Source organism: Phasianus colchicus, chromosome 1 (genome assembly GCF_987193195.1).
Source record: "Phasianus colchicus chromosome 1, bPhaCol1.hap1.1, whole genome shotgun sequence".
NCBI classification, from domain to species: domain Eukaryota; kingdom Metazoa; phylum Chordata; class Aves; order Galliformes; family Phasianidae; genus Phasianus; species Phasianus colchicus.
This window is the reverse complement of record NC_143436.1, coordinates 61,301,602-61,316,477: the sequence shown is the minus strand read 5'-3', so window position 1 is coordinate 61,316,477 and position 14,876 is coordinate 61,301,602. Positions and strand designations below refer to the sequence as shown.

The 14,876-nt window shown below is 38.4% G+C and overlaps 1 protein-coding gene across 9 annotated transcripts in view; it reads right to left on the bottom strand.

The window, feature by feature from the left end:
* ERC1 (ELKS/RAB6-interacting/CAST family member 1) overlaps positions 1-14,876 on the bottom strand; it is a 291,931-nt gene that overhangs the window by 272,855 nt on the left and 4,200 nt on the right. For all 9 annotated transcript variants that reach the window (XM_090145169.1, XM_090145142.1, XM_090145146.1 and 6 more), the window contains exon 2: positions 8,132-8,965. In XM_090145169.1, the coding sequence (XP_090001295.1) occupies positions 8,132-8,800 (669 nt within the window). In that variant the 5' untranslated portion in view covers positions 8,801-8,965. The remainder of the gene's footprint in view (positions 1-8,131; positions 8,966-14,876) is intronic.

The window sequence follows — 14,876 nt, the reverse complement described above, 5'->3', positions numbered from 1 at the left end:
AGCTGCCTGAGATTGCTGAGAAACTACATATTGCTTTTAAGTTGCTTTTGATGTTGTGGAATCAAGTTCTGGAAGAACCTAAATGCCTCTGAACAGTTGCTTACCCTCATTCACGTATAGTATTTATTTTCCAGAACACTGACAACAGTCACAGAGTCTTAAAAGAAAACCACACAGATCCAGGCAGCAGGGAACAAGGGTTCAGTCATTTTCCTGTGTTTCAAAGGAATTCCTGACCAGTAGCTCCTATTCAAAGAAGGGCCAAAGAAGTCCACTGCACACATAGCTAAGTCATTTAAAAACAGGAAAAAAAAAAAAAAAAAAAGAAAAAAGAAGAAGTAGTAACATATATACAAACTTTTTAAAAAAATTGCTATATAGATGAGTAAGAATTTTTAACACAGGAAGAAAAAGCTTAAGTCTACCAGTGATACTATATTGCTTGGCATTCAGGTTTACAAAAGAAGTTGCTGAAATTAAGCTGAAGTCAATCACATAATATTTGTAGCTGTAGCTGTTATACACTGCTCTGATTTCTCCTGCAATGGTCACTGGAAGCACTTTCAATAGGTGTTCCATGCCAGTACTTCTGCATGTAATTAAGCTGATTCTAATGAGCACCTGTGCAATAAGAAGAGTATATTATGCTTTAAATTATTTTTATTTATTATTAAATATTTTATATTTTATTATGAAATAATTAAAAGTCTCTGAATCTAAGATGACTTCCTTAATGGAGATCAATTGAAAAAAAATAAATTCAAATCACCATGTAAAGTCTTCAAATATTGATCTAGATATTGATAATGAATCCTTCCATGTACTTGTTTTCTTTTCTTTATGATTTAAATGTATGCCACCACGCTGCAGTTGCAAAGCAAAGTGATAAACTTCAGTTTTTCTCAATCAGGTCAAAAGGTTTAGTGCTCAGTGTTCAAAGGTTATAAAAAGAAAATAATGTTGTAATTCCCATAGATAGACAAGGAAAATAGACTAAGTCTTTAAAAACAGAAGTGACTGTACAGAGCAATACAGCAAGAGCATGGTTGAGCTGTAAAGCATTTCAACAACAAAAAGGAAAATTTATCAAATGGTTTTTTTGGTGACTCGACATGAATTCCTTAACTCTAATAGAGTTTTACAAATCTGTACATGCTACCTACCTCTCATGGCTGTTAGTAATCAAGTATTTCTGGTCTTTGGTCTAAGGTAGCATGCAATCACTAGGCAAGTCACTTTGATATAAAAACTGCTATCAACATAGAATGAAACTAACAGTGCTTTTTCCTTGTATTTTTTCACTACAAAAGGTGACTATGGTCTTTCTGAGATGACCCAATGCAAATCTGTAAATTTTGCGTAAAAATATTGTTATATGGATCTTGCGGGTCATGAAAAGTTTTGCTAAGGACTTTCTTTTCAAGGTGTAATACTTATCTTCAGGGGAAAAAAAAAGAACACCAAAAAACAATGAACAAAAGATCCCACGGAGATAGTTACAGCCCTCCACATTTAGTAGAATTTTTCCCTTTCTTTATGGATTACAACAAAGATGATACAGGAAAACTACAAAGCACTATACATGTAGGAAAAAAAAAATGCATAGATGTTCTGGATTATGCTTATCTGTTGACATGCCATTGTAGTCTGATTTCTGTCAAGAAGCTCAAATCATCACTGACCACTACTACCCAAAACACTGAAATGTTCTTGTGTTCACTAAACACAAGCATATACTAACACACTGTACACTGAAACACCCTGAACATTGGAGTTTCTCCTCTTCTACCCCTCTTGCCTGCTGAGACTAAAGTGGCATTTCAGAGCATTTTTTTCCAATTACTAATTCAGACAGCTAGCATTATTACCCTTGATAACTTATCCAAAACAGTAATCATTTCTGGAGTACAGAAATGTCACTACTAAACTCTTTTGCTCTCTAGGCTTTGTCTCAGAATGTATATATGAGAGATGTATTTATCCAAAAGACAAAAAAACTTCTCTGTCTTATCAATGTCTCAAGCACTGCACCGATTGTTAAAAAGATCTTTAGATACCTACTTTGATGGGAAAAAAAAACATTCCTTTTATCTAAGAGTTTAGTGATGGTGGTTCACTCGGCAGTCATCTTCAAATCAGTAAGACTTCCTAATATCACCAAATGGGGGAAAAAGAAGAGAAAAAAAGCTCAACTTAGATTTTGGGCCTTGAAGGCATACACGAAAAAGACTGGCCTCTGTATTCTTAGTAGCACTTAAACTCTTTTTCCATGGACCAGCATTTCCATTAAAACATTTCTCTCCTTTCTACTTAAATCAATACCATGTGGTAAAAGATAGACACACAAGAACGCTAGATTTAGTACTAGAAAGCTACAACAGGAGTACAAGACTTCTACTAAAATGAAATATATATAATACAGCAAAAGCACAGAGCTATTCCCATCAGCTCTCACTATTCCATTGCTCACTGAGTGACTAGTAGGAAGCTTGATCTGCTGTAAACCAGAGCCTTACACAGTTTTAAAGTTACGCAGCATGTATTTTAGAAAGAAAGAGCACCTAAGGAAAAAATGAACTCAAATACCAGAATTGACATAATACCAAGAAAAGACAATGGCTCCTAAAGAAATTCAGTTATTCAGATAAAATTCAGAACCATACATACTGAATGGTGGAATAACACGCTGGAAACCTAGCTAGGGACATATGTCTGAACAGCCTCGTTAAACAGCGGAGAAAGAATTTCAAAGCAAAGAGCAGACCAGTTTGCTGTGTGGAACATAAAGTAATCCCTCTCCCAGCTCAGTAGCAAAAAGCACAGTGAAACTACTAAGAAATTCACCATTCCCAGAGACGCAACCCATTTTAATACAAGCTTCTTTTAATTAGTAGTATTCCCCTTGTCTGCCTAATGGATCAAATAGGGACCAACTGTTCAGCTTATGCTACAGCTTAAAGCAACGCAAGAGTGATTCTACCTCAATAAGAAACAGGAGAAACGGAGCATTAGGGGGCTTTGATAAGCAGCAGAAGTCTTAGTTTCTTTCCTTACAGAATTGCAAAGAGGCAGAACACAGAAGGTCCATCTCCTGGGAGACTGCATGTCAATTTCTGAAGTCACTACTCAGTGCTGCAGCTTGATAAATGCCTCAGATACTGAGCACTCCTGAGGAGATAGCTTTGAGTTACTCTAAAAAAGAAGTAAGTTATTATGTCATGTTTCAACCAAATAGAGACAGAGCGAGCCTTACAGCTGGCAGTGTTCTACAGAATTGACAGATCTGCCACAGAAAAAAAGTGTTTAAGTGTAATGACATCATAGCTTATAGATAATGAATTTTAGCAGTAACGATGGAACTGCATATGGCGCAAATAAAGATCCACTAAAGGGGAGAAAGTCTAGCTAATAACCAACTCAAGAATGGTACTACTATTAGAATGATAAAGTATTAGAACAATCCACTCGAAAAAAAAAAACATTAATATATAATTAAATCAAAAAAATAAAATGAGTGGAGATGGAAGAATTAATAATAATATCCAGGTGAAGACTTTGCTCTTTAGGAGTTCTGCCAGTCTCACAGCAGCATCACCCAACACATTTAAGAGACTAACACACAGACAACTACATTATAACAAGTGAAACGCCCCTTCCATGCTATTGCGAAATGGAAACCATTTCTGACAGTGAAAACATAATCACAGAGGTTTGGAGAAGAGCGCTGATGAACTGCTGGAGGACATCAGCCACACTCTTCCATCCCAATAAAGTAGAATGTTCTTCAAGCACTTACCCCATGTAAGGTGAAATACTTCTCAGAAATATTTTCTTGGTTAAACTCCCTCACTCAGACATTCAAAACCTCTAACCACAAAAAGGCCACAAAACTACATCAAAGTAGAATAGTTCAGCCAAAACATAATTCAGATTTGAAACCCAGATCAGACAGTGTGGTAAATTTCAGTACAGGGTGGCAGACATCCAATTTGCATTGCACTCGTTATTTTTTATGGACAACCACCTTGGCATATGCAAAGTTTCAACTGAGAGGAGTTCCTTTTTTCCCTCTAGCTCCATGCAGTCCATCATGGCCCAGTTTTTAATGAAACTATCAGCCAAAAATACTCACCATCTTTCCTTCATTCTTCTGGCTTCTAAAGAAGACATTTTCAGGTAAACTTTAAACCCCATTTACACCAAAAAAAAAGGAAAATCTGTTCTAGTCAGAGAAACGTAATTCTTACTGAAGTGTGCTAAGGAGAACAAGTCTGTGCCAAAACCAAGCTCCTGTTTATTGACTCCATCAGTTCCTCCTTGCAGACGCTTGCTAATCTTTGAGAAATCATCTGCACTCTTTTTCTGCCTTCTTGCTAAGTGTAATTGGATAACTAATCCACACCACACTGCAAACTACTCTATTTTTCCATGATTCCATGTTAACTAGGGGAATACTTTCCACTTCATGTTCTGAGCTCTTCAAAATGATTTGAGGAGGACATTCCCCATTTACCAAAAGAAAGGATTTTCTGGCACTTCAGCAACAAAATGTTAAAGGATGAAGAAAAATTCAGCTTATGTTACACTCCACAGCTGTTAATATTTGCTCAGAGTAGCTGATGAATACAGCTGTACTGCATCACAGCTGAAACCATCACCACTGAGCAAGGCTAAGCCTTTCCAACCCATGTGAGAACTATTTACTCCTACATGCATGTGCACTACATTTTCAATATTAAATCCCAGATATTCCTGCTATTTGCATCAAAACAAACAAACATAACTGCACCAGGACCCATAGCGTACTCTTTAATCTTCCTATTTGTATTTTTTTTTTCCTCTCCAAAAGGAGATTTATTCAGCCTCTATTCAACCTAGAAAATTTCTTGGAAATCAGCAAGAAATACTCCAGTAATCAACATCTATTTGCAGACGTTCCCAAGACATAGCTAAGAAAACTCAAGGACACCAAAGCACACTGCACAAAATACTGAGGTAATGATCAACCAGAGCTTATGTTTTCACATATTTTTAACAACTTCCAGAACTTAGAGACAATTCAGTCAAAGCTGAGGTGACAAGAACAGTAAAACAAACAAACAAATAAATAAATCCAATCAGGGACAATCAAGCATGCAAAGAGGAATAAAGAGCCAAGATCACAGCCAAAGAGATTGAGATGGCTATCAGATAATGGGATGAGTCAGCCAGCACCTTGGCTCCATGAATCTAGTCAATTTTAAACAATGCATTTGGCCTTAGCTAAACTTAATCTACAGCACAAGTCCTGCCCATGCCAGAAGGCTTTTATTAAAGTGATGTGCTGAAATACCAGTACTGAGATCTGAAATACCAGTTCCTGCAGGTACGCTAAAAGACAATATAGTAGGAATATATTAACCTCATTTTAGAAGAAGGTAGGAGGAGGGTAATGAAAATATTTCAGGTCCACCAACAAATCAGAGAAGTCCCTTGTTCAGTGTCTAAACAGAAAAGACTGTTTAATTACTGCAAATCCTATTAAACTGATCTTCATTGTAACGGCTGAAGTGACCAATTCCAACAGGCTATAGAAGACATAATGAATTCAGAGTTTAATTAGGACACACTGTTAGCTAACTATAATCTATTAATTAGCATTCTTAGTTTTTACCGCTCATTGCAATAATACCCTTTTACTCTTAAATTGCACCCTTCTTTTTTTGGACCAAAGTTACACAATTCTAGCAGTGTGGTAGTAATTATAGTGATTGCCTAGAAAACAGCCGCCTGGAAGTATCTGTAAATGTTTAATTAGGGGATAAAGGAAAGACACACACAAAAAAACTCTCAGATAGAGAAATCACTGTTCTCAAATCTATACATATTCAGTAACCACTTACTCCATTCTAAACCACGCATTCATTGTATTTCTGCTTCCAGATTTCCACCGCATCCTCACATGTCAAAATCCACAAAAATGTTGTCACATTTAAAAACATTCCCTTTCTCTTCAGTATGAAAACAGAACTTTAAAAGCACAAGAAGAGAAATGGGCAATTTAAATACTCACCTTCTGCTGAAAAATAAACAGCACCAAAAAGCTGAGTGAATGGCATTTTGTGTTTTCATTACACTAGCACTGTACCAGTGTCTTGGTTTGGACTGGGATAGAGTTAATTTTGCTCATAGTAGCTGGTACAATGCTGTGTTTTGGATTTCAGATGAAAAAAGTAACCTTACACTCATGTTTTACTTGTAACTGAGCAGTGTTTACACTAAGTCTATGACTTATGAGCTCCTTGAGCTGCCCTGCCAGCAAGAAGGCTGCAGATCCACAAGAAGTTGAAAATGCACAGAATCAGGTCATCATACCTAAACTGGTCAAAAGGAAATCTCGTACCACGTGGTATCATGCTGAACAATAAAACAGGAAGGAGTTGGATGGAGGGGGGCAACCACTGCTCAGCCCCTAGCTGGGCATCAAACTCAGTGGTGAGTAATCGTTTTGTGCATCTTTTGTTTTGTTGTTGTTGTTTTGTGTTCCTTTTCTTCTTCTTTTTCCTTTTCTTTGTTTCTTATTAAAAAATATCTTTGTATCAACTCACATATATCACACTTCCACCTTTTTCAATTCTTCCCCTGGCCCACTGAGAGGAAAGTCAGCAAACAGCTGAATGGTATTTATCTGCTTGCTGGATTAAACCACAACAACCAGCACAGCTGAATGTTTCACTAGATTACTCCTTCTAAGGAAATACTGCTCTTATAATAAAATGATTTCACTTTAAGCTTTTTTACTCTAAAAAGACATGAAAATGAACATAAAATATCATACATTGTCAAATCGCACCTTGCAACATCACCATTCAGTAACAATACAGCTATAAAACTGAATAAATTGATTAAATTATTTCGTGCTAGTTCAAAAAAAAGCAACTTACCTCATTACTACTTCTTAAGAACTTACTTTGCTGAGTTCTTAAGAAGGTGAAAAGAAAGCCTCAAGACTGCGTCAGTGTAGCAGAGTATCACTAACCAAAAGGAATCTACTACTTAACACATTATGTACTATTTTCAGATAACATGTGACTTAAGTACTGGTAGTACTATTTGTTTCCTCCAGCTTCCTTCATCTTCCCAAAAGAAAGCAATAAAAGCCCTGCTTAAAATAGTAAATATACCTGAACAGCTCAAAAAAAACCCCCAAACCTATAAATGAGTGCTTTATGATAGCTGTATAAGAACACAAGCACTACTTATGACAAAAGAAAAGATGAGGGGTATTAGACAGAAGTACTTCCATGTAGCCAAGAACACAGTTTTCACGTCTGTGAAAGTTGTAGGTCTGGAGGATTTAACTAGAACTAGAACTAAGACCAGTGCCACATGAACTTTGTTTTACTGGCAATCTATCAACATCCAGCAGCAGTTCAGTTGTACTTGGGATCAGCAGTTAGTACATTCTGCATCTCAAGAGAACACTTCTGGAATTAAGCACTATACAAATAATGATCATGACTGGCATAAAAGAGTTGCAAATTGGAACCCAGTGGTGAACAACAGTCCCAGAAAATAAATGAAAAAAAAAGAACAGAAAACTTTAAAAAATCATAAGGAAAAACACACACCAAAGAGGAGGCTTACAAGTCTGATAAGAAAAACTTAAAAAGATGAAAACTTCTTATTCATACCAATTACTTAAGGGCAGCCTATAAACAGGAGGTGAGTCAACTCTTTGAAAGATAACTGCAGGACAAGGGGAAATGGTTTTAAGTTGAGGGAGGGGAGATTTAGGTTGGATGTCAGGTTGGACTTAGACTGGATGTTTCACCACTGTGACAGTGGTGAGGTGCTGGAACAGGCTGTCCAGAGAGGTTGTGGATGCCCCATCCCTAGAGGTGTTCAAGGCCAGGTTGGATGGGGCCCTCGGCAGACTGGTGCAGTATTAAATGGGGAGGTTGGCGGCCCTGCCTATGGCAGTGGGTTGGAGATTCATGATCTTTGAGGTCCTTCCAACCCTGGCCATTCCGTGATTCTGTGATATCTGGGAAAAGCACTAAAATAAGTTAACTAAGTGTGATACGCAAGCTAATTAAACTCATTTAGTCACACTACTGCACTACCACAACAGTAACATTAGATAACAAACCTGGTTTTCTTCTTGCAAAACTCTATACTGTTCCTTCCAAATGGTGATTTTTGAAGCTTCATCTTTCCTCAGAGCTCTTTCTTTTTTTAGCTCAGGACTCCAGAAGGTCTTGATGCTGTTCATGGAAGAACTCAGCTTGCTTTCTTTCACCTCTACATCCTTGCGAAGCAAATCATTTTCCCTTAATACTTCTTTGAGTTGCGTCTGCAGATCCATGATTGTGTTATCCCTGGCCTGGCGAAGTGAGTGAGGCACAGTGGACGCCATACTCACTGGAGGAAGATGGTGCTCTCCAAACGCAATGGTATCACTGGCAACTCCACTACTGGCAATGTTAGGGCTGCTACCCATTGCAGTCATCCTAACACCGTAAGGCAGCCGCCCCCCAGACCGGCCCAAAGTCATGGTGCTTTTTGGGGTGTCTGCACCGACGTTCTCATGGTCACTTAGATACATAGGGCCAGATGTAGCATAGGCAGCGTTTAAGGACTGAATATTTTCCATAGAAAGGGTTTTCCCACTGCCGCCCCCAGTACTGCTGCCAGAACTGCCTCCAGTGCTGTTGGTTCGACGATGGCCCAAGCGTGGTGACCGTGGCAGCCTTGGTGAACGCCCTGGACTCTGGTTGCTTGGCTCAGCCTTGCCAACTGACCGAGCACTTCCATACATGATTAAGCTGGTGGTGTGAGGCAATTAGACAGGCATAAATTAGGAATGAGAGAAATCCTGTGAAGCTCTTCAGTGTTTTTAAGTCAGCTTAAGGCCAATCAGAATTTGTAACAGATCCAGTTGTCCATCTTTGAAGTCACATGCTCACAATGTCCAGGACCACATCTGTATCAAGAAAAATAACATATTAACAATCTAGTTTATTCCAAAATATTAATATTAATAATTATCAATATTATTAATATTAATAATAAAAGAATAAAAGCATATTCTACTGCCACTTCTTTCTCCAGCATTTTTTGATTCACACTCACGAACAGCAATATTATTTAAATTCTAATATTTGAACTCAAAAAGTTCTACTCTTTTTTTTTTTTTTTTCTGTCATTATCATGTATCGAGGGAGTGAAAAGAATACTAATCAGTTTTCAAGCCATTGTTAATGGTCATGTTGAGTAACTTCTTTTCCTACTTCTTCACCGTTATCCTTGACCTCTTTTACTCTTCTGAGTAAAAGAGATTTAATCAAAATTTTAAGTCCACTTACTACATTCAGTAGTATTTTTTTTTTTTTAAGTACTACTAGCTTTTGTAGGACACAATTTCTAAATCCTCTGTGTATCTGCAATGTAAACTAGTTTCAGTCTCTTTTTGCCTAAATGTGACTTAGTCTTTACTCAGATTAAGAAGTTTTCAGTCAAAATATGTTTCTCATTTATCAGCTCAGAGTAGTTCCACTAAATACTATCATCCTAACAGCAAGGACTTCTCCAGAAACAGAGCAGTAAGACAACATCATGTTGCAGTACCTCTCCCCTCTATTTTATGTATGCAAATGCAGTAAAATTCCTTATTTTTGCACTGTTACATTTTGCTCTGCATTTGTTCTGCAGGTGCACTAGCAGGTATTTCCTTAGTACAGAAACACTGGGCTGAGACCACACACAGTGAGTAGCTGTCAGAGGATAAAGAAACAAGGCTGAAATCTACTCTTGTGACTTAGCTACTGCGCTACTCTGTTCTCTCTCTTCTTTTGTTTTTAACTAATTTTTCCATTATAAACATTTCAAATCACAATTGGGCTCAATTAAAATCAAAACTAGAACAAGACTGAAATATTCCTGCACTGACCTCTCCCCATGACACCAAAGGCTACCAAGTAGCATACAAGGACATAGTATATATCCTCACATTTTTCCTTTCACACCAGCTTCAATCCAGCCTCACCTACTGCTAGGAAGTTTGGTTTAACAAATACTAGCAATCACTCAATCAATTCTTCCAGCTCCTATGGCTGAGGGCACGTTTGGATTTGATGGATGGACCACTTGCCAGATAAGTAATTAGCTGTACGGTCACACATTATATGTTATAATTACAATGTCCTAGCGTTGCGGTCAGCAGCTCAATGTCCAAGTGGAGGCCAATGATGAGTGGCATTCCTCAGGGATCAGTGCTGGGTCTGGTGTTATTTAACATTCTTGTAGGTGATGTGGGCAGTGGGATGGAGTGTATCCTCAGCAAGTTTGCAGGTAACACCAAGCTGAGTGGTGCAGTTGACTCTCTAGAGGGAAGGGATGCCATCCAGATGGAACAGGACAGGCTTGAGAGGTAGGTCCATGCCAACCTCATGAAGCTCAACAAGGCCAAGTGAAAGGTCCTGCATTTGGGTCAGGGTAATCCCATGCATGGATTGGGTGGAGAATGGCTTGAGAGGAGCCCAGAGGAGAAGGATTTGGGAGTATTAGTTGATGAAAGATTCAACATGAGCCAGCAGCGTGTGCTTGCAACCCAGAAAGCCAATTGCATCCTGGGTTGCATCAAAAGAAGAATGACCAGCAAGTCAAGGGAGGTGATTCTGCCCCTCTACTCTGCTTTCATGACACCCCACCTGGAGTACTCTGTCCAGTTCTGGGGCCTCCAACACAAGAAGCACATTGAGCTGTTGGAGCAGGTCTAGAGGAGGGCCATGAAGATGATCAGAGGGCTGAAGCACCTCCCCTGGTGGTGCTGAGTGCTGGGGCTCTTCATGCTGCAGAAGAGAAGGCTCTGAGGAGACCTTATAGAGGCCTTCCAGTACCTGAAGGGGGCCTAATGGAAAGCTGGGGAGGGAATTTTTATAAGGGCAGGTAGCAATAGGACAAGGGGAAACAGCTTTAAACTAGAAGAGGGTGGATTTAGACTAGTTATCAGGAAGAAATCCTTTACAGTGAGGGTGTTCTGCTCAGTCAAGTGACAACGTTGCTATGGAATATTTTAAACACGCACATAAAGGAAAAAAAGATCAATGAAAGACAGCCAGTGCAATCAATAATTGAAGTTAGCTCCCAAAACACTATCTACAGATTTATTTTTTAAAATATAAGTTTCAGATAGGAAGTTTCTTCTATTTCAACAGCACAGAACTATAAACTACTCAACAAAGTCTGCAGTGTTTCAGTGGAGTAACTTCAATAACCAAGAAATTGTGCTCCAATCTGAAAGAAAAATACTTTTTCCAAAGAGAAAAGCTATTTTGGACTAATCTCAGAGTTTGACAGTGTTTGAGACACCAAAATGCTAAAAATGCTGCTCTGGCATCCATTGAGAATTCAAAACAATTAGATATTTCTTAGACGCTATACAAATTATTTTCAACTGAGAGCCTGTATTCACAGGGATTCTCATGAGAATTAATCCAAATCAAAACACTTAACTCATTTGCTAAAAACTCACCTCAATAAATCACTGCCAACACTCATTCACTTCAACAGCTTTCAGTAAGTTTTAACTCAAAACAAAAGATTACACATTTTATTCCATTTAGTTAAAGCACTTTCCCCTCCAAAAGCATTAAGTTGAAATGATGCTAGGAACACAGTACAGCTGCATGCAGAAGTATCACCTAGTAAGTGCTTAATGACACGCAAGAAGCACACAAAAGATTTGAGATCATTTCTAATGAGTTAATCACTCCTGAAAAGGGGAGCATGGAGGGAAGTAAACTCACGAAATCGCTTTCTCTTTGCTTTAGGTAGCATTTTGCCAAACTACTGGTAGCTTTTGAATGAATGAAAGCAACCAGTGTCCTCGATAGAAAAGCAGCTTCCCACGTAGCTGAAAGCAGTCGATAGCACACAGCGTGCCGTACCACTGCCATGCTCCATACAGCAGGCAGCCACATTAATCCTATTCCACTGCAAGCAAAAACACCAGTTCTGCGCTAATTCATCTCACCTCTGTTTCACAGGTAGGTGCCATCCTCTCTATTGCTCAGGAAAAAAAATAATCAAGTAATTCAAGCTAGAATTAGCTACTGAGTTAGAAGACCATTAGAGTTCCTGAAAGGAATCACAGAGTGGGCATGTGACGCTTGGAGGAAGACATCAATCCCATCACATGCTTCTCACTTTTCAAAGTAGGAAGAAAAAAAAAATAGTACCTTCAAAAAAGGTCTCTGGAAACAAGAAAACTCAACCTCACACTACTTCTCTTGAGCTGAGAATTTTAATTACAGGCCTGAAACTTGTGCAAATTCCAAATACTGAATACTACTCCTTCCCAATCATGCAGCCAGTTTTAGTATTTTCACCGACACAGAAGTCTGTCACAGTTCAAGAGAAAAAGTCACGTGGCAAGATAAATCATTTTAACTGCTCCTTCAGGATTTTTTTTCCAGCAGTGTTCATCACTGGCCATTTCATTTTAGTGCTGTTAGGAATCCAGCAGCAGAAGCAGATACTAAGACAATTCAATCTAGGAAAAAACATCTTTCATCCTGGAAACAGCAAAGTGAAACAAGTGACAGAAATGCCTCCTCTCATTTCCAATCAGCAAGCAGAAAGTTCTAACTTCCTTCCAGTAATGCAAGCAGAATTACATGGAAGACTTCTTTCCATAGCAGCATAAGCAGAAAAGCTACAGTTCTTCAATATTCTGAGCCACACTAACATTTTGCTAGGAGTCTGAGAAGTGCAGCTTCTTATCTACCCAAAATAACACTATTTTATTTTTTTTTCCTCTGCTATGATTCTAAATTTATCCACAGCTAAACCATCTCTTTACCTTATGGGACAGATGAAACCACAGGGAACAGTGGCAAACTGTGACTTGAATGCACTGACCATTCTGGCTTTGCAAATTCCCCTATTGGTTTTAAAAAACGTTGGTCTCTTTGTCAATACAAGAAGCCTTACGTATGATTATGAAGAAAAATTATGAACTGTGAGCGTTTAAAAAATTAGTAATAAACTGCTGAGGTTGGTGCTAAACAATTTTTCCTCAATGTATGAGGCGTACTTTCACAGAAACAAAACTCTTTTACTTACTGAGAGAACAAAAACTTCCAAAGAGCATCATATCTGTAACCCAAATAAAATCTATCTTTAAAAAAATCAGCAGGCAAGCTAAAAGTTTCATACATGCATCTAGAGATTGGCTCATCAGCTTTGCCAAAAGAGATACACAATCTTCAGTACTTTAGTATTAATTCAAAATGCCATCTTGTGATAACGAAGGAGACAAATGCCATGAACTGTGGAAAAACATTTGCAGTCTGACAGTAAACATTTGAACATAGTATGGTGAATGTAGTATCGCCCAGAGAGGCCATGGATGCCCCATCCCTGCAGGCGTTCAAGATCAGGTTCTATGGGGTCCCAGGCAAATTGGTCTAGTACCAGATCTGGAGGTTGGTGGCCCTGCCCCTGTGACAGGGGGGTTGGAACTCAATGATCCAATGGATCACAAAGCAGAAATTCCTGGCTACACCTATCAGAATACTGAAACATCTTTTACATGAGAATTTGTTAACCTCCAGAAGATCTTTTCTGTGTTTATATAAAACCTCTCGTACTCCTTCCCCCCCTCCTCTCCAAACGCCAGGAAAAACAGTCATACCACTGTAATTATAGAAACACAGAAAAACATATTGCAGAAATACAAGAATATCCTTGCTTATATTTGCTAGAACAGAAAGAATCCAGGGATAACCTTTGCAGCCTTCAGTATGTAACACTTGCTCTGAACTTCTCGGCTGCAGTTTCTGTTCAGGACTGACACAAGCATTTACAGAGCTAGCTTCTTCAAGAGCATCACTGCCCCAATACATAAGAATGAAGCATGAAGTAGGCAAAGAAACCCATCTTACTCTGTTCCCAAAAAAATGAACTGCCCGGTAGCACCAATCCATGTTTGCATTAGAAGAGCTTTGAATGTCAGCTCTACAACAGCAACAAAGTCAGCCTTTAGAAGAGCAATCTTCATCTGATACCGTAGTGTAGCAGAAACACTGAACTTCATTTACAAAGGTATTCATTCTTCGTAATTCATACCCTAATAGTTAATCAAGACTGACTTACGCAGAGGGACCTGGACTTACTTGTACAAATGCCAAGGTTGAAATGACTTTTTATAAAGAATGTAGAGTATCTGTCATCTTATTTGACTTGCAGGCTTGGAAGGTATTAGTCTTATCTAACTGTTAGATTTGACTTTTAGCTGTGGGAGGTTAAAAAGCTCACCAGTTTTCAAGGCAAATTAGTGACTACTACACAGAAAAAGGGCAGAAGAAAGTTTATCTTAGAAATTGTTCGCAAGCCACTCAGTGCTGAATACACAGCAATGAACCCATGGAATTCAGACTTGTTTATCCATATAAAATAATCTTTATCCTCATGGCCTGAATAGCAAGAAAGCGAAAGCAATTAATGAAACTAAGACAGAAAGAAGACGAAGAAATTAACTGTTGATGTTACGTTTGACACTCATTCCCAGATAGTGGATGTCAAAGCACCAACATCTGTTTATGTCCATACTTTTTTTATTTATTTATAAGTTTACAAACTTGAATACCTGTCAAGTTGACTGAAGGTAACACTGCCCTTATTCTATCCCAATGGACATAAGAAGATATAAATGGATGTTTTATTCCCCACCCCTCTGTAAACAGAGAAGTCTTCCTGAAACAAAGGAAAAAAGTCCTGAAAAAAGTCTTCGTGGAACCCTCAACAGTGACTTAGAATGTGGATCTGACATTTTGAAAGCTGTGTCTTATTAAAAGGCAGGCATCCCTGAACTCTGACCCTGGCATTCTAAG